The sequence below is a fragment of the Apus apus genome, chromosome 1 (genome assembly GCF_020740795.1).
Source record: "Apus apus isolate bApuApu2 chromosome 1, bApuApu2.pri.cur, whole genome shotgun sequence".
NCBI lineage: Eukaryota > Metazoa > Chordata > Aves > Apodiformes > Apodidae > Apus > Apus apus.
The window spans coordinates 190,143,771-190,164,264 of NC_067282.1; the positions used below are offsets into that span (position 1 = coordinate 190,143,771).

Here is a 20,494-nt window from a genome sequence, read left to right on the forward strand (position 1 = left end):
CGGGCAGGTCAGGGCAGGGGTCGCGGTGCACTGGCAGAGCCCCAAACCACAGCTCCAGGATGTTAGCAATGAAATGTAATTTTGTTTTTACATCCTAGTGTTAGAAGCATATTGTTGGGGGGGGGGGGGTTATATATAGCCTAGTTTTAGGAATATAATAGAAACTGTAATAGGGAATAGGGAATATAGAACCATTATTCACCTTACTATGGGTGTGCCTACTTGTTTAGGTCACCCATTCTTGCAAGAGTGTAAATAAACTGTGCTTCATTGAAGGATTTGTTTGAGCCTATTCATTGGCGCGACAAACGTTTCTCACAAATTTGGGGGCTTATCTGGGATTCAAAGTCAACATCCAGGGAGTCGTTGTCTCCGAAGAACAGAAAGGTGCACCCCATTGATTTCAACAGTTCTGTGGATCGGCGGTGCTGGCTCCAGGGAGACCGACCAAGACCCAAGACTGGTTATAAACAGATCCCACGAACCACAAAGTGGGGAATAAAGGATAAAGGTAAGTAGGTGCACTGATATCGACCAGGCAAACTCCGTGCATGGACCAAGGTGAGAAAACTGACTGTTAAGTATTGCCTTGGTGGTTTGAGACTCTCGTGTGTGTGTGAGTGAGATGTACATTAGTACGAAGTGAGTGCGGAGTCCAACTTTGCGGTTCTGTTCATCCGTGAGGAAAACAGCCAGAGAAGGACAAAGCGAGAGCAAAAGAGTGCAAGGAGAGTCTCGGGAATGGGAAATAGAAGCGCTAGGCCTAGGGAGGATAAGGGAATATCCTCGGGAGCAATTCCTCCACACAGTCCTTTAGGGAGGATGTTGAAGTACTGGGAAGACATGTCAGGTACTAAAGGGAAGGACAAGAAGAAGATGATAAACTATTGCATGTTTATCTGGACACAGGAACCCATACGGGGGCAGCATGTATTTTGGCCGAAGTATGGGTCGGATAATAGCTGGTTGTGCCAGGATTTGAATTTCTGTGTGAATGCAAAAACTGCTTTTTCATTGGAGGAGTGTGAGTGTGATCTGTGCTGGATGAGACCCACTTCAAGACCTCTTTCACGTATTACAGAGCGTGTATTTGCAATGAAAGCAGATAACGGGGAAGATCAGGAGGAGTCTCAACCTTGGGACCCTTTAAAATGTTCACCTCCTCCTTACAATCCTACACAAAACCCTAATCCCCAGGACAGTCCTGTTAACCCTCCTCCACCCCCTCACAAGCCTGAGCACCAGGAAAGTGTTGTAAATCCTCTCCCAACTTCAAAAACTCCTGTGAATTCCTCTCCCCCTTTACAGGACCATGAGCACTGTGACAGCACTTACAAGGAAGCTGCGAGTGCTTCCCCTTTGACCAATTTTCCAAAATTGAGAAGAGAATTGGAACAATGTAAAAGAGATTTGGAGAGTTTTCCCATGCAAGGGGGCAACCACCGACGGGCAGGCTCGGTGGAAGTTATGTTTCCTCTCCGGGAAGCATCTCTTGGCCCCCGACAGGTGGGATATGTCAGTGCCCTGCTGACAAGCACTGAGGTGTGGAACTTGGAAAAGGAAATGAAATCATTGACTGAGGACCCTGTCGGCTCATCCAAACAATTGGATCAATTTTGGAGTCCTAATTATTATTCCTGGGCAGAACTAATGTCCATCGTGAATATTATGTTTCCAGGAGAAGAACAGGGAATGATTAGATGGGTGGCTCTGCAGGAATGGGAAAGGAGGAAACCCCAGACCCTGGGCAGGGGGTAGTTCCAGCAGAGCAGAAATTCCCAAATGTGGATCCCAGTTGGGATAAGAATAACCCTGTACACCGGAATACTATGAAAGACCTGAGGGAACTAGTAATACAGGGAATTTAAGAGGCTGCCCTGAGATCTCAAAATTTTATGAAGGCATTTGAACTCCAGCAAGGGAAGGAATAGTCCCCATCAGATTTTTTTACAACGGTTACAGAATCAGATGAGGAAATATTCGGGGATGAACCCTGAGAATCCAGTGGCCCAGGGTTTGTTAAAAGTGCATTTTGTTACTAAGGCATGGCCAGACATTCAAAAGAAGGTACAGAAAGTAGACGGTTGAAGTGAGAAACCACTCAAGGAGTTATTGAGAGAAGCACAGAAAGTGTATGTGAATCAGGAGGAAGAGAAACAGAAACAGAAGGTTAAAATGATGGTTTGTACAATGGACCAGGTTGTGAAGCAGAGAGTCAAGCTCATAGTGCAAGAGAGAGAGAGACAGAGTGGAAATAGAGCCGAGGGAAGGTGGAACGGAGAATAAGAGCGAGAAGTGCAGAACGAAGTAGGAGAGTGTCAGGGCAAGGATTGTCTGGTAACCTCCTTTCAGCTGGATGTTTTAACTGTGGGAAGCTGGGGCATTTTAAAAAGCAGTGCCCAGACTTGAAGAGAGAAGGGAGAGTGATGTCAATGATGGATCTTGAAACTCAGGAGTGATGGGGTCAGGGATTCTCTCAGTCCCACCCAGAGCCCTTGATAAATATAACAGTGGGAACCCAGAAAGAAGGGGTAATCTTCTTAGTGGACACAGGAGCAAGCAGAACTTCTTCAAACTATGTTCCTCCTGGGCTAAAATTAACCTGTCAACTAGTGTTTGTTGCAGGAATAGAGGGAGAAAGGTTTGGAGTTTCTACTTTTGAACCTACAACACTTAAAACTGGGAATAGAAAAGCCCAGGGACAGTTGCTGTATGTTCCTGAGGCGTGCCCTTTTGGTAGAAGAAAGCAGGAAATTAACTTTTTGGGGAAAATTAAGTGTAAGCACACCACATCAAGAAAAAACAATTGTGACTCAGAAAGCTGGTAGGTGGCTGACAGATTCTAGGATCCTGAAATATGAGATTACATTGATGGAAAAGGATGGTTTAGCTTTAATAACAGAGTCATGCCTGAACCCTGCCTCCTTTCTATGGAAGGGTGATAATGAAAACTCAGATTTAGAACACAGTAGTTTGGACCTAATAGAATACCAAACCAAGGTCCGACCAGATCTTAAAGATACAACTTTGCATGTGGGACTTCAGCTGTTCATAGATGGATCTTCAAGAGTAATTGAGGGAAAGTAGCACAATGGGGATGCTATTGTAGGAGGGGTAAGCAGTGAAGTCAAAGAAATGGGGCAATTACCCAATGGATGGTCAGCCCAAACGTGAATTATGTGCTCTCAGCCAAGCACTACTGATGCTAGAAGGCAAAAAAGGAACGATTTACACTGATTCAAGATATGCCTTTGGAGTAGTGCATACCTTTGGGAAAATGTGGGAGGAGCGGGTACTGGTAAACAGTAAAGGGAAGGAGTTGGCCCATGGAGAATTTATTCAGCAAGTGCTGCAGAATCTGATGCAGCCAGAAGAAGTAGCAGTAGTGCATGTTAATGGGTATCAGAAAGGAAACTTCCCACAAGCTGGAGGGAACAGGCTGGCAGATGAAACTGATCGAGAAGCAGTCCTACAATCAGAAGTAATAACAATGAATTGTCTCCTTCCTGAGGTGCCGGCTCCAAAGAAAAATCTAATTTTTGAAGAAAAAGAGGCTATCAAGGAACTGGGGCAACAGAACAGAACAGAAAATGGTTACCGTCTGTTTGGGCCTATTCATTGGCGTGACAAACATTTCTCACAGGGTTGAGCCATGAAGAGGGACGCAGCTGTGGCAGTGACTGGGCGGTACCAACAGCAGAACCCCACCAGGCACCAGCACAGGCTGAACTCCACGTCCGCGTGCAGCTGTGGATGCCCACAGTGTCAGCAGGCAGGGTCAGGCACCCATTTCCCTGATTAAAGTTGCTTTAAGCTTACTCCGTGTCTAGATATGTCATTTAGAGCGCAGCAAATGCCCAGGGACTGATCTGCACAATCACACAAAACCAAACCAGCATTCGCCCCTGGCAGTGGCGCTGGCTGACTGCAGGGCCTGCTGCAAACAACCCTCTGCTTCCCACACCCTCCTGCTGCTGCTCCTGGTGTTCCACCTGCCCGTCCCAGCCCAGTTCCAGCACACACTGCCTTACAGCAGCCTCTGCCAGGCTGCAGCACGCAACACAACTCGCAGGACACAAGGGTTCTGGGGAAAGGAGAAGGACTAGCGGTAAGAACAGCAGCGGTTCCTAAGGGTTGTGTCAATGGACCGGGGACTAGAAAACTCGCTAGGCTGCCATCGGACTGAATGTTCAAGCAGATGTTTTGTCTTCAACTCCTAGCAGAGTTCCCCCCCTTTTCCTCCTCTTGCTTTCTCAGCGAAAGGAGGCGTGGGGAGTAGCTCTCCTGTAACTACTGGGCTGAAGCCTGCTGGCTACACTCCTTGTCTCCAGCTCCTTGACAGAGGTTTGCTACGCAGAAAATGTCTGAGACCTGAAGGCCAAATCCTTAGAATGGGAGGGGTTTCTGGGAAAGCAGCTCTGCATGCACCAGTACACGTAGAGGCTGAGTGGCTGGAGAGCAGATGATCAGGAAAGAGCCTGCATGTGCCAGGACATACAAAGTGGAGCAGGGGTTGGCTACAGGCCCTTGCAAACCAGGTAGCAGCTTAAAAGCATCCTGGGCTGCATTTGCCAGAGTTGCCCATGGGTCACTGGAGGTGCCCATCTGGAGGGCTGGGTCCAGCTCTGGGCTCTTTGTTGCAAAAAGGACATTGACATACTAGAGCAAGTTCAGCAAGGGGCCACAAAGGGGATGAAGGGACTGCAGGATCCATCATACAAGCAACCTGCTCTTTGACTCTGGTTTTGAGCAGTATAGTTGGACCAGCAGATACTCAGCGTTCCCTGCCAGCTCAACTATTCTGTGATTCTTAAACACCGTAGGATAAGGTAAGGTAAAACCAGTATTTTAACATTTCAAAATCCCCATAATTATTATTTTCCCATTCATTTATAACGGCAGTTATTTTTTTATTTAATAAAAAGGCATAACTGATAGAATGGAAGAATGCTGCAGGAAGACACAAGATGGTTTTAGATGCACTTGTCAATTCTGACTGTCATGTCATGAAGAAGGTGAATGCACATAAATTCTGACCACCTATTGACTAGAAGCTATTCTTGAGTATCTGGAGGCTGTGAAAATGGGCCCTATTTTCTTCAGCAATACTTTGGAAACAAAGAATTCCCAAAGAATCAGGAAAGTAATTTGTGTAATTAAAATATCAAGAACAGGTAATTGGTTGGGGTTGGATTTTCTTTAATGATGGCTGCAATTAGGATTATTGTAATTTGCATTGTAATAAGCCAATATAAATTGTGCAGTAGTGAAATCTGTGTTAGTGGTACAATGTGTCCCCATGTGCATATTTGGTATTACAATGATTAAGGAAAGATCACAGAATCGTTCTGGTTGGAAAGGACCTTCAAGATTGTCACATCCAACCATTAACCTAACTCTACTGCATCCAGTGCTAAACCATGTCCCTAAGCACCACATTTACATGCCTTTCAAACACCTCCACGGATGATGATTCAACCACGTCACTGTGAAGCCTGTTCCAGTGTTTGATAACCCATTCAGTGAAGAAGTTTTTCTGTTACCCACTCTAAACCTCTTCTGGCCATTTCCTCAATGAGGCTATTTTGTGCCTGAATCACCTACTGAGCCTTAGCCAAGGAAGCACCCAGAGTCCCCTGGGCTGGGGATGTGCCTGGCATTGTACCAGCAATCTAGCAGCAAAGCCTTCCTAGGGCTAACACGCTGGGAGAATCTGTCCTCAGAATAGGGTTTATAAAAAGTGAGCTCACCTGATAGAGAGAAAAAAGGAAGGAAAAAGAAAAAAGGAAAAAGAAGATAAGGGGAAGGGTGAAAAAAAAGTAATTTTCTCTTTCAAGGTTAAGGAAAGGCATTCAGGCCCCAGGGAAGCACATCCCCCCGATGGAATGAGCCATCCTCTGCAGGTAGGTGCCTTCTCACTGTGCTTTTAGCCAGCAACACCTCACCCAGGCAGTAAAGCAGGGTTCAGATCACCCAGCAACTCCACCCACCCCTGCAGTAATGCTCACAGCCAGAAAACCACTAAGCCTACAGGGCAGGATGAACATTTTCTTGAAAAAAAAAAGGCAAAAAAAGCGCATATTTATTAGAATTACTGTGGGAATTTTTTGTTGTTCCGGAGGTATTTGCAAAGCCTACTCAAGTTTAGCAAGTAGATACTTCGCCTAGAGAATTTTTTCAGACCAGGTTCAAAAGTGTGTCTAAGAGCAAGTGAGTTTAAAACCAGGACAATGGGAACCAGTTGCATGGATCTTGGTTCCTTCAACCTGAGCTCAAAGCAGAATTGGGTACCCCAGTGTCCCCAAGCTGATGTGATTTCAGTGGGTTTGGGCAGGCCCAGAAGCAGACATTTTTTTAGGCAGCTCTTACCTTGTGAACACTTTAATACATCTAGGGGTCACAGGCAGCTATACAATAGCTAAGTTTTGGAGTTTTAGAGCCAAAAGAATGTATGCATTTAAATCCTTGGAGGCACATAGGAAAGGAAACACTGCCTGGTAGAAACATGGAAGTTAAAAGGAGGTAAGGACTTACTATACAAAGAATAAGGTTAATGGTTGGAAACTACTGGTGTCAAATGGCTCTTTAAGCTAATCAGAATTGCTAACTGGGAGTATCACTGATTCTGCAGTCAATTACCAACTCCAAAGATCTGACTTTCATTTCCATGTGGTGGCAACTACAACAGTATCTACTCAGCAACCATAGGACTTTAAAAACCAGTAAGTCACATTTTTTGAAGAATAAGAAAGTGTTAACTGTGACCTCAACTCAGACCAAGCTCCTGCTCCTGAGGGAGGGTGCAGACCCCCCAGGAGTTGGGCTCCCTGGCTGCAGGAGGTGGGTACTGATGCACGGTTCACCAGGAGCCGTGGCAGGAAGCAAGCAGCCTGGGCTGCATCAGAGGTGGTGAGGGAGACATTAACTGGATCTCCCCCAAGACTGCAGTTTTAAGAGTCTGAACCCACCACTATAGTGAAGGAGGGACAGGAATAGTAACAGCAGGACACTCCCTGCCCCAGGGGACAGAAGCTCCAGCTGCTGACCTGACCTGCTGTCTTGGGAGTTTTGCTGAACACCAGGCACGTAGAGCCAGGATGGAGTGGGAAGAACCAGGTGGACTGGGTTGGCAAGATCCAACCTGGAGAGACCTTGTAAACACCACCACAGGCAGAAGGGACCTCTCTGGATGCTGCTCTGAAGAGTCCATACACTACACATGCAGCATGGGGAACATGCAAAAGGAATTAAGAGGTCTGTGTGCAGTTGCAGTGGTCAATCTCACTGGGATTGCAGACATTGTGGGACAGCTCACATAGCCAAAGTGCTGCCATGGATGGGTACAGGCTCTCCAGGAAGGATGGGCTGTTGGAGGTGCAGAAGTCATCCTGGATGCGATGGAACAGCAGGAATGGATGAAGCTCTGCCTCAGGGTGTGCAATGAGCCAGCTGAGAGCATGTGGGTTAGGATCAGAGGTGCAACCTACATGGTTGAGATTGCTGTGGGTGTCTGCTACAGATCAGGAAGACAGATAATTGGAAGAAGCCTCATGTCTGCAGTCTCTGCTTCTCATGAAGAACTTAAACTGCTGATAGCTGTTGGAGGGACGACAATGGAAGACACAAGCAGTCCAGGTCTCTGGAGTGCTGATAACTTCCTGACACAGAGATGGAGGAGCTGAGGAGAGCGATGTGGAGCATTTCTCATACAAAGAGAAGCTGAGAAAGCTGAGACTGTTCAGCCTTGAGAAAGGAAGGCTTGAGGGGAGGTATCAACACAGGTTGTGGAGTCTCCACCTTGGAGATAGGCAAAACCAGTCAACACAGCCCTGAGCAACCTGCTCTAGTTGCCCCTAGTCTGAGCAGTGGAGTTAGACTAGATGATCTCCAGAAGTCTTGCCAACCTCGGCAACTCTGTGAACTTGGAAAGGAAGTGAATGTTGTAGACACAGAAATGGCTGTGTCCTTTTTTATGTCCTCACAGCTGAACCTATCTCTACTAGTACAGTATTAAACAACAAACATACCTGAGAGTGTTATGAGATGAAGTCATAATAAAAACCACACCAGCATAACACAAAACATTTGTGAAGATTTTAATTGGGACATTTACTGGAAAACTCAAGTGAGGAAAATGTGGAGTATTAACTCCTTTGTAATTAATACCACATTTTGCAGAGACAAAAGTTTCAGGTAAGATTAGGAAAACATTAAGAAAAATACAGAGGTCATGACCAGGACCCATAACACAACTAATGTAACACAAATCAGGAGTTGATGTGAAGCATGAATAGTCTTTACAGTTAACCCGCACATGGACAGACATTCTGAAGACACTTCAAAACTGAACTGATTTTGGCACTGGTGAAAAAGGATGGCTTTCTTCCTCTCTCAAACAGATCTACTGTAATGTCAAACAAATACATAAGATTTTAACAGTCTACGTTTTTTCCATAGGGTTCCCTGAACTGTGTTTAACTTTGCCAGACTACCAAGTAGACAATGAAGAGTGTCTTCTCCCCATTATATATTTCCACTCTGGAGAAAAGAGACTACCTTTTACTTTTCTTGCAAGAAGGAATAAAAGGGATTCTTAGGATCTTCTAAGCTAAAAGAAAAGGACAGAAGGCTACATATAAATCAAAGCCTTCAGATCTGCTGAAAAGAGCTGTTCATGGTACAGCGCTTTCCTTAGGCCCAAAGTGGATGTAAATCTCAAAATTCTACACCCATCTGGAAAGATCTGCTCCTGCACAGTTAGACTTCAGTGAATGTTACCTTCTACTGTGGTGTTAGAAGACAGGATTTCAATTTTGTTGACTTGCTGTCAACACGCATTCAGCCGTTGTAACTGAATAATTTGGACAGGGGTACATAGCTCTTCCTAATACCACTCCATTTTGACACATGGCATGATCCAAGATCCAATTATTATCAGGTCTACATTAAGTTATCTATATAATATAGCAATGGATATGAATTTGCATTTTGCTGAAGCATGACAATAGATTCTCTTCTCCAGGAGACAAAACAAAAAGCCTGTCCTTGGTAGTTAACAAAAAATAAGTCAGTTGTGTGAAAAATTTAACTATCAACATTGCTTTTAAGCCCCTTGATCTGTAATTCTGAATTATGTAAACAGCTAAAACCACAATACACCTTAAGAATCTAAAGCATTTCTTATAAAACTGTATTAAATTAAAAATAAGTATCTGTTGCTCAGAGTTCATTCAAAATGCTGAAATTAAATATCACTCATTCCTTTTCCAGAGTTCAAAGCACAAACATACACTCACTGCAAAACAACATATATACTTCACCTAGAGGCCGGTATCTTCCAAGTAAGAAAAAGACTTCACTTATGCTTAAAAGGTAGAGTTATGATTTCAGACACAATTTTTATATTAAAATTCTCGTACATATAACTACTATTACACACTGACTTAAAGACAGACTGTGATACATATTAACATAAATATCACTGACCAGTCCAGTAAGATTGTACCAAACTGGCTTTACTTTTAAACCTGTTCAGTGCTAACAATCAAAAGCTGGGACTTGATGTTCAACAGACCTTTAGAATACACGGATCAAATACAATATGTTTTATTATTATTTTTATTATTCTTGGGCAGCAAAGTCTCCAAAGTCCTCAGTCCTTGTTTTTGCTTTCAGAAAACAAGCCCATGTGTTATGTTACTGGTTCTACTTTGTCAGTCTCCTCCTTCTTTGCATCCTCCTCTCGATGTCTGCCCTGTTGCATGGTGTACAGCGATGGGCCCATCCTTAGGATCTTCCCACTGCCCAAGCACTCGTCACCCTTGTAGAACACTGCAAACTAGAGGATAAACAAAGGGAGTCTTTTCAGCAGCTGCAAATGGCATGGTGAGTAACTGAAGGCTGTGCAAGACCCACTGGACAGCAAATGTATTCATTTATATTTTTTCTGACTAAATCTCAAAAAAAAAAAGAAAAAAGGAAAAAATCCACATGGGATCTGTTTGGTCTTGTGAGTGTAAATATGAGCACATTAGAGGAAATTCCATCATGAGCTCGATCTTCTCAGCTCAGATCACTACTCTTAAGTGCAACTTGCTTTGTTTCAAACAGCTCTCAGACAATTTCTGTCCTGATGTGTTCCACAGGTCCCCAAGTTTTGGGGGTGAAGAGGCAGAGCAGAATGTGCTGGGAGAGGGCATGCAGAACATGTTTGAGACCAACTGGTTTATGATGTGATGGAGTACCTTTATATTAGCAGTGCTAAAAGGCACCACTACCCAGTACCCCTTCTCAGTACAGTTCTGGGACAAAGAAATTGACTGGACATACTCAACAAATTTGAACACTAAAACCATATTAAGCAGCCAATTACCAAACCAATGCCTTTTAAAATCTATTTCTTGAAGACAGCAACAGCTTCCACTTCTGCATATACAACTGATTACCAAAGATGTTTTCATGTATTTCTAGAACTCATAAGGCACTTTCTCAGACTATGTGGATAATAATAGACCATTTAAAACTAGAAACAATCTCCTTCAAAACAGCTGGTAAGTAGAGCTAACTGCTCTCACGTGCACATAAATTAATATTTTTTCTCCAGCTAATAAAAACACTACTTTGTTTTATTAGCCAGATAAACCAAAACACTAAAAAAAAGTAAAGAAAATAACTTATAATAACCTACCTGCCCAGGTGTGATAGCTCTTGCTGGCTTCACTAGTGTCACCCAGACACTCCCATCTTGGTTTAGTGTCAGCACACAAGGCACTAGAGCAAAAAAATGGCAATACAGCTGCCAGTTAATCCTTATGTTTGCATTAAAAAAAACCTTAATCACTAGGCTCAACAGACGTTAAATCAAAATACTACTACACAGAATTATTTTATAGAGTCTACAGAAACAGAAAGGCAAGCCAAAACATTTCAACTATTTCTGCAAAACTACACGGAACACACTGCCACAGATTCACAAACCCAGTAAAACAAAAAACCAAACAAGGTTTGATTACCCAGTGCCATCTGGTGCCGAAACCTGAAATGACATTCCATCATCTTCTCTCTAACAAGCTCAGCAGGAGGTTCCTCTGCTATCCAGTGCACTCGGTTTGTCCGCAATAGGTCTCTGTACAGAGCAGGGTGATCTGTTGATGGTGCCTTAAAACACAATGTTTATTTAATGCTGATGTTTTTGCCAGAAAGTGTGTAACTTGTAAAGCAGGAAATACAGAAGCAGCATCAAGCCATATCAAAATGAAGGCAAAATGAGTAAGAAAGCAAGCATTTATTAGCACTTACTTAATCAGCTTCCAGTTGGAAGCCCTTAATGACAAAAAATAGGCTAAAGCAAGCCCAAATTATTTGTCAGTCTCTTACATCTCAGAATCATGTCACTTCTTGTATTTTTCTTCCTCCAATCCTACTTCTGCCTTCCTCAGGCTGAGCTCAGATACCTGCTGTCCTCCTTATTCTACCTGAACAAGATGCTACCTCCCTCTTCCCCAATTTCTCAACTCAGCACCACCCCAAGAAAGGCACTGCACAAACACAACCTTACTGTAGGGCATAAAAAAAAATCTGATTCTTTTCAGTATTTGCCCTTTGTTTGGCAAAGTTCTGTGCCAAAATCTAAAACGGTTTTCCAAGCCAGTTTGGACAAGATGTTTCAAATCTGCTGATGCTGCACTAGTTGGTTCTTGTTTCTCCCACCAGAATTTTCCCACCGCCAAGAATTCTGCCCAGGTTAGAATCTTATTCCATACAGCAGGAGTCACAAAATGCTTGCATTAGTCATTTGGAATACCAGCGTTAGTAAACTCACCACAAAGACATCTCCAGTGCTGAAATCTTTGTCTACAACAAACCAAGCATCCTTCAGGCCTGCTAGTCTAGCCCTCTGGCCTATTGTGTAGAGAAACCAACCTAAAGAAATATGAAAATGTAACACTGCTAGCAAATTTTAATATTTTACTTTCTGAAAAATATGACAAAATAATTTCCCCAAAACTTTATCACTAAACAAAGAATAACAGACCAAGCTGTCTTAGAGAAGTGTGCCAATTACAAACTAAACTAACATCTGCTTGAGAGTTTTCATCTGTACTTGATGCACATGAGTTAAACCTAATCTTTTTCACTTGTGGTATTCTTGGGGTTTATAAAAGACAAGCATTTCTTTATTTCTGATCAATTTGTGGTTTTGCTACCACTCAAGTCTCACCAGTTTCCCTTACTTTTATGTACTAGTAGAACATCCTTCTTCCATAAATTACTTGGGAGAGGAACTTCAGTCCTGGCAGCTACAACTGCAGAAGGGAAAGGTAAACTGCCCATGTTTGCTGATATCCTACTGTGCATCACTGAGGTGCACGATGTATTTTTTTTGCAAGGTTTAGGTACTAAAGAATATGGAACTGAAGCACAGTTGTTTTGAAAGAATTAAAATAACAATGGTCAATTGGAATTAAATTAACAGCCACTCAGTATCAACAAAGTACTCTTAATAATTCTAATTTATTTTCTTGCAACATGAAACAATCAAGTATCAGCTGTAGCTCAAGGCTCTACTATTGTATGAAGCAAGTTTTCCAGAATTATTAGGTACCAAACTGGGAAAAACACTAGACTGGTTTGGAATTCCACAAAATGTGTCCCTTCTAATATAAACAGTGTTGTTCCATTTATCTAAAAGCAGTTATTAAGGCGAATTAGCCAATTACCTTTGTGTGTTCCCATCACCTTCTTATCTTCAATGGAAACAAAGTTACCTGGTTGAGGTTCTAAATACTACCAAATAGGAAGAGATTGTGTAAGTCACAGGATGGCCCCGAAAACTCTCACAGTATATTTCAGGTTCTGTCACTACATCTCTTGAAGTTGGAAAGCAACTTTTCAAGAAGCAAAATATGCCTAAGCAGCTTTATGCCTCTTCCCTGATGCTGCTTTAGAGAGAAAATCAGGAAGTGCAGTCCCTATCAGCAGTAATTCTGGGCTTCACTCCCCCATCCCTATTTATGTGAGGGGACAGCAGGACTCAGCCATTTGCCCCTCTCACATCCCGTCTGCTTGGCAGAGCCTGGCAGGCACAGGAGTGCAAGTCCACACACTCCTTTTGCTACAGAAAGTGACTGACTTCAGTGGTGAAGGGCCAAGATACTTCCTACAGGCTGCTGGTGTTAGCTTCTGGGTAGGTTTGGGACTGCAAAGGGAGATGGGACACTGCTACTAACTGTGGGCCACAAACTGTTGGGAGATTTTTCAGTGTTATAAATTACTATGGAAGACCAAAATAGAACATGAAGGTTGTGAGAGATTTAGTGTTGCTCACCTCAAGAAGGAAATTTTCAAAGTTTCTTTCACCAATAAAACAGACTCCCATACTCTGAAAAAGCAACATGGTACTGAATCCATAAAAGCTCACAATTACAGTGAGGAAGCCTTCAAAAGCTAGGGAAAATAAAGACCAAAGGCTTCTCACCTGCTGCAACAAAGAATGCTTTCCTTAAGGCTTCCAGCATCCTAACACATTCACTTTCACCTCAGTTCTTCTGAGATACAACTAGCCACAAACTCACAAAAGTACTTTTAAGCAAGTAGACAGCTATAAAACTACTTCCCAATCTATTCTATTATGGACACAGATGAGTCATCACAGATTAAAGTTCAAAAAGTTCGGGAAAGTCTATTTCAGAGAGAAATACAAATAAAAAGTTTAAGTGTTACCATGCCTCTTTTTTCTTTAGCACGTGATGAAGGTCATGTTCTGCTGCTATCTTCTTTACAAAACTTTTTGTTAAATCTCCTAAAGGGAAAATGGTTTTCCTCAAAGCATCCTGAGAGATCTGACTTAGAAAGAAGGTCTGGTCCTTAATGAGGTCAGCCCCCTGAAGGAGTTTCACAGCTGTGAAATGCAGAACACAAAGTATTTCAACATAACCTCCACTGATAGATGAACTTCCCTTAGTATTTTGTTTGACAATTAACATTTCAGTTTTATTCTTTCCTAAGAATACTGTTAGCCATTATTCCCCAGGTTTTTCAAAAGCCAATTGAAAATGTTTGTCTGTTTTCTCACCATTGAGAAAATCTAGAAAGATTCTAGTTTTGTACAAGGCAGAAGTCTTACACTGCCTTGCCTCTTACACTACAGCATGTGTCATTGGCAAGAGCATCAACTACATGAAAAACAAAAACAACTTTCGCATTTCATGTGAAAGAGAGAATGAAAATTCAAATATCTTAGTGTACATTTGTCTTCAAAAAGACACTGAGCTTTCCTCTAAAATAGCATGCTATAAATAAATTATTTGAACCACCAGTGGAGTTATTTGCAGTGCTCAGAGAGGAGAGCTTGACTTGCTTCTTTAAGACTGATGAAGTCTCCCGATTGTCCAGACGAAATAACATTGGTATAGTTTTTCAATCATGTTCTCTCCACTCTCTTTAAGAGCTAATAGCTCTGCTGTTGTACAAACTCTGCTTATGTGTTTCTTGACTCAAATGAACGCTAACTACAGGTCAATAGTCCAGGCACAACTAATAATACTAAATCTCAGTAACAGGGCAAGAAGCCTGTTTAAAACATCACAAAATATTCCTACTGAGAATTACAGTCTGTCACAAGTATAGACCGTTGGTCCTGCTGGGGCCATTTCAACTTTCCAGAAATAAAACAAAGTGGTTTATTTGTTTCTTTGTCTGAAAGTCCAGAACAAACAAATTAAAGGAGGGAAGCTGTAACACAAAAACATCACCATGGCAGCTTTGCACATGGTAGTTTTGCACAGTGGTAGTTTTCAAGTTTCTTCCCCTTTGGGTACAGCCTGCTGCTCATTATACATCACAGCTTCACAGAATCATAGAATCACTGAAGATGCTGAGTTGGAAGGGACCCATCAGGATCACTGTCCAACTCCTGTCCCTGTGTAGGGCACCCCAAGAATCACACCATGTGCCCAAGAGCATCATCCAAACACTTCTATAACTCAGGCAGGCTTGGTGCTGTGACCTCTTCCCTGGGGAGCTTGTTCCAGTGCTCAACCACCCTCTGGACGTAAAACTTTTTCCTGATATCTTTTCATCTGAGTTACTTTATTGCCTTAAGACCCACAGCAGAGCTGTTTGGGAAACCTCTACATTGCCATCCAAGCTGTGACATGCAGAGGCATACCCAAAACAGCATTCACCAATAATAAGAGAAACACTGTGGTGATCAGCCTCTTATTATGTGCAGCCACAGGCATACTATTAAAGTGATGAGCAAAGCTTGAACTGCTACCACTACTACCTCTGCTGACCTGAGAAATGCAACATTAAGAACGTCTACACAAGCTGCACTTGCACTTTTTAGCTGCAGTGTAGGAAGAACCTTTATCTACCTGGAAGAAACAGGCTTCTCTAGAACAGAGAATTAACAGAGAACAGTTGAATTACTGAATGAGAACCTGATTTTTCCCAGTTAAGTAATTCACAGTCCAATTACCATATAAAACTATGTTATTAATTTTAACATTCCAAAGCCCTAATTCTAAAATTCCACTTAAGCAAATCCCCATGATGAGTTTTATCTATACTATATACTGAGTAGCCAAAGAACACATTATCTAAAATAGAAGAAATATTAAAAAGGAAAATTTTATGTAACTCATGGAAATCCTTGATCAAGAATTCTTGAAATACTTCTCTGGTCTATAGAAGCTAGCCCTGTCTCCTTAATGCACATTACAGCTCCTCCAGAATGTTGATTACTACTGAAATGCTTATTCTTACCTTTGCACTTCAATTAGAGTACTTAAAATAGAAAATGTAATACTTGACTAGTCAGGGCAATTTTCAGTAACGTAAATCTTCTGTTCTGTGCAATCAATCTTTTATAAAGGCTGAGGTTGAAGTGGCAATCCTTGTGTGCAAGGTAATAAAATTCCCTGACTCTATGACACCAAATATAGTTTAAACTTCTCTTTACGTATCTATGCTGAAATATGAAGAACCCACTTACTATTTCTAACTTCAAAACGGTTTCTGAAAAGCCTTTGTGGTCTTTTAATATGTTTCTGTTGAAACACTTCCTCATCCTCCAGTGAGGTCCTAGCATAATGCCCAGTAGCAATTGCATCTGCTCCTATCAAGAAAAAAAAAAAGCAAATCACAAAGGCACATACTTGAAATTCAGTTTAAAACAGGATTATAAACATCCAGTAGGAAAAGCAGAAAGCATAGAAGGAAGAGAACCTATAGAGAAGTATTATACTGACAATAATCGTACTCCTGATATTTAAATAATGTAAACTAATCATCAGCATGCCAGCACTTGTGCTTTTGTACTTTAAGGACCACCAAAAAATGTAAAACTTCATGGTCAGGTCAAAGCACGCCCCCTAAATTAAATGTGTTCCTACATATGGGCAACCTGATCTAGTGGATGATGTCCCTGCCCATGGCAGTGGGTTGGACTGGATGACCCTTAAAGGTCCTTTCCAACCCAAACCATTCTATGATTCTACATGTAAAAGCAAACTTGAAAGCCAATACTTTGCAAATACTGAACTACTGCCACAGAGATATGAGAATTAGGCATGCATATGAACTCATGTGTTTCCCCACTTTTTCAAGAGTTTGCACCCTTAAACTATTTCCATGGCACACACTCTGTACTGACACACTTGAAAATGCCTTACCAAGGTTATCCATAGCATAATGAAGGAAGTAGTTGAATTTGATGTGCTTGTTACACACAATATCAGGATTAGGAGTCCTTCCCAACTCATACTCTTTTAAGAGGTCACTGTAATATAAAGATTCAAACGTGCATCAACATTATTAACATTGTATGATACTATCCAAGACCGAAAGATCTATTTAAACATGAGAACTAAAGACACAGTCATATCAAGCATTTTATGTAAGAAATTAAATACCTATTAACCTGTAAAAAACAATGCTTGCAAGATTTTTTTCCAAAGCACACTGAGAATACGGTCAAATGATCACTCACAATCTTGTAACCATGCTTTATTAAATTAATACTCCCTGGGTGACACTTGGCTGCCCACTGTGCATGTCCTGCTCATCTCTTACCAAATACTTGCTTTCAGAATTAAACAACCCATTTAATTTTTCAAAGTGACAGTGCAAGGAAGTTCACACCAGGAGATACTGTGTCTCAGCTGCAGGGACAGTAACTTAATCTGCATTAATGCCACCAAGAACAGCCATGGGGCTTAATTTTATAGAGGTTTTTTCCTTTTATTTTTCCTTCAAAGAATCCAAGGAGTTTTTCAAGGTTTTCTCATTTTACACTGCAGTGCAATTGAAGTGCTCAGCATTATTTCCTTTAAAACACTGCGATAATAACTAATTAAATTAAACCAGAACACAGTGATGCACTGAGACATCAAAAGATCACATTTTGCTTGTCCTCAGTCATCACTGAAGTCAAGAGGAACTGAGGGCATAAACTGAATTTAAAACACCAGCAACCCCAGTATTTGGTTTTACTTTCCACCATCTAAAACAGCAAGTAAAGCAACATATCTTTTGTCTAACTCGTTTTTAACAGCTCTGAATTCAACAATTTGTACTAATAATGAAATCATCTGGGCCTACCCAGAGCTGCCTCCCTCTCGCTGGCCCAGCGCGGCACTCGCGCGGGAACACAAGGCTGTGCTAATGCTGCAAGAGGAACCACTGCAGGAGCACACGGGAAGCTTCAGAAGAGACTGAGCATTAAAAGCCAGGCTCACATCAGCTCAGAACTTCAAGGAACCAGAAAAAAAGCAATGAAGGATGCCTACGGAATCTCTCTCTGAGAAAGACTTTGCACAAACAATAGGAAAGACAAGACTTGGAAGAGTCCTCCTGAGAAAAGGTGTGTTTTGATGAATAACCCTTCAGAGAGAGATTCAGAGGGTAATTCAAGCAAGCTCAAGGTCAGTGATGACACTAAAAGGGTTCTGAAACAAACCATGACACTCGCAACAGATGTTTGGGAACACTGTACTACTAAATTATGAGAAGCAAAATAAAAGCTGATCTTCCATGATCTCTGATTCACTGTCACTCCCAGAAACCCCACACCTCTCAAGAGTTTTGATAACATTTATTCACTCTGATACCAGGAGGGAAAAATGGACTGTAAACTGGATTCAGTATATATTAATGTAAAATACACTGCATAAATTGCACATACAGACAATAACAGCATATCAATACAGATTTTTTCTCAAGTTAAATAAGATTGGGCCAGTACATGGGGAACAGAAGAAATGAGCCACAGCAAAGTAATTGCTACACACTTGTAATAACCAGGGAGAAAACTCCTTTTAATTTCAAAAATAGGGAACATATTAAAACTAACATAAAATCTGATCTTAAATATGACAGGAGAAAAAAACTCCTCTGACGTGTAACAGGCTTCAGTACTTTCTCTTAGCACCGATAATACTGCAACAAATTGTCACTGCCCATTATCTGCCCATCCTTACCCTTCACAGTAACAGAGTACTACACGAATGTACTGAAAGACCACCTTCAATGAAAGACCATTTTAAACGTGCTTCTACCTGAAAACTTCATTCCAGTACTCTTTCACATAGGAAACCTGGTGAAAAGGAATATCCAGCTTCTGACAAACCCGGTAAGCATCTTCGCAATCTCTGTCAATGGAGCAAGCCCCTTGCTCATCCAGGGCGTCCCAGTTCTTCATGAAGACGCCCGTCACCTGGTAGCCTTTGAAAGGAAAGCACGAATTACTTATCATTACAGCCCGGACCCAAACCCTGTGCTTTTCCAGCCTTGCTGCTGTCACTGATTCCCTCAGAAGCCGCCGACAGCTGCCCCGGGCAGAGCCCCCCCCGGCCCCGGTACCGCGGGGCTGGTTCCCCTCTAACGTCAAACCAGCTCCCCCGGCGCAACAACCGCGGATGCTCCGTCACCCCGAGCTCCTCCCGCCCGCGCCACCGCTCCCTCCAGCCGCCCGCCCCCCCGCGGCGGGGCCGCTCCACCCGCCGGCGGCAGCGGCAGGTGCGGGGCGGCCCCCGCGGGCAGCGGGAGGCGCGGGGCGGCCCCGCAGCTCGGGCCCACCTCGGCGGCGCAGCAGCAGGGCGGCCACGGCGCTGTCCACCCCGCCGGACACGGCGCAGGCCACGCGGCGCCCCGCAGCCAGCATCGCCCGCCCCGCGCTTCCGGCCGCCGCGGCCCCTCCCGGCGCTTCCCGGCGGTTCCCGGCCCCGCCGCGCCCGGGGGAAACGCGGCGCCGCCCGCGGGTTCCGGCGGGGGCTGCGGACGCGTCTGTGCCGGGGCAGCACCGCGAGCGCTCGCGCTCAGCAGTGCTGGTTTCTCAGGGCAGGCCCCAGGGAGCGCTCCCGCTGCTCTCGCCCTTCACGGCCTCGGTTCCGTTCCCCGCAGCACGGACGTGGGGTCCAGGCCCCCCGGCCCCGGGAGGGGCAGCGCGGACGGCGCTTTGCAAACCAACCAGAACGATGGAAACATCACAAAAGCTTTTTGGCCCTCAACCCTCCCCCCGTCAGGTTAACCAGCAGCCTCACACGTAATCCGACCAAGAGCCCTCCCCGTGCCCACAAGCAACAGGACTCAGCAAATTGAGTTGAACAAAGGAAGACCCAGAGGGAAATGCATGACTCGATTTTATTGCTTCATGTTCGTTATCGCCTCATAACCCGAAGGTTGCAGCCGGCTCCAGCTACTGCTGCAGCGTAGTGCAGCCTCCCCCCGCAGATCCTGCCCTAACCCAGCTTCCAGCATCCTTTGAGCAACTGACTTGGACCTTGAAGGCTGGTATTTGGCTCTTAGTTGAAGACACATGGAGCTGTCAAGTCACTGTCTGAACTCCAGTGGATAGTTAGGCCAGGCAGTAGAGGTGGTGAAGACCAGAAGTAGTGAGCTGGCCAGGTGCCTGCTTCAGGACCACACACCGGGGTGTTGAGCTTGGCAGATAAGTTGTTCTTAAGCTGCCTGACAGACATCACAAAACGCACTTCCCCCAGGACACCGAATGCTTGGGTCTTCTGCAGGTCTTTGAAGTACAGAGCATATGCACAAATGCAACATGCATAAGAAAAAACTTTTTTTTAAAAAATATCTAATTTCAGAAATACACAACCAAACTCCTTCCTTCACAAATTCTGCCTTCTCATGGTTTGTATTTGACAGGAGCAGGTAGCCTGGTTGTTTCCTGGCTCAGAAGAGCCCTCACACTCTGGTCAAAGACCTCCCTCCCTCCAGAGTCTGACAGTGCAGTAACCACAGAAAAGGCAGCGGTGCTGAAAAGGAGGCAAGTGTCTTCAGAGGAAGCCAAGGCAGCAGCCTTGTTCAGTATCCACGTATTTGACAAACTCATCTGAACACTTCCTCCTACTTAAACACTGAGTCTCCTACTTCCACTTTAATGAATACAAACAGGTGAAAAATCCATTTTAATCTCTTGCTAAACTTTAAGTACATTAAGCTAGTACATACACAGCAGCAGTGTCTAGTC

At 43.5% G+C, this 20,494-nt stretch overlaps 1 protein-coding gene across 2 annotated transcripts; it reads right to left on the reverse strand.

The window, feature by feature from the left end:
• Window positions 1–8,072: 8,072 nt before the first annotated feature.
• TRMU (tRNA mitochondrial 2-thiouridylase) lies at window positions 8,073–19,189 on the reverse strand. Of its 2 annotated transcripts, XM_051640113.1 has the most exons (11): window positions 19,081–19,189; window positions 18,561–18,726; window positions 16,677–16,783; window positions 15,998–16,120; window positions 13,728–13,900; window positions 13,328–13,381; window positions 12,720–12,786; window positions 11,822–11,922; window positions 11,013–11,157; window positions 10,688–10,770; window positions 8,073–9,838 (listed from the first exon to the last, which is right to left on the reverse strand). In XM_051640113.1, exons 1-11 carry the CDS (start codon window positions 19,163–19,165, stop codon window positions 9,692–9,694), a joined length of 1,251 nt encoding a protein of 416 aa, XP_051496073.1. In that variant the 5' UTR covers window positions 19,166–19,189; the 3' UTR covers window positions 8,073–9,691. The 2 variants fall into 2 exon arrangements, with proteins under 2 accessions (XP_051496073.1, XP_051496077.1); XM_051640117.1 differs by lacking the exon at window positions 13,328–13,381.
• Between the last annotated feature and the right edge of the window lie 1,305 nt (window positions 19,190–20,494).

What these genes read in the sequence shown, in the direction of transcription:
- TRMU (XM_051640113.1), bottom strand. Translation starts at nt 19,165, where the DNA reads ATGCTGGCTGCGGGGCGCCGCGTGGCCTGCGCCGTGTCCGGCGGGGTG. An exon ending in TACTGGAATGAAGTTTTCAG is followed by an intron (nt 16,784 to 18,560) that starts GTAGAAGCACGT and finishes TTTATATTACAG; the next exon opens with TGACCTCTTAAAAGAGTATG. An exon ending in TTGAAAATTTCCTTCTTGAG is followed by an intron (nt 12,787 to 13,327) that starts GTGAGCAACACT and finishes CCTATTTGGTAG; the next exon opens with TATTTAGAACCTCAACCAGG.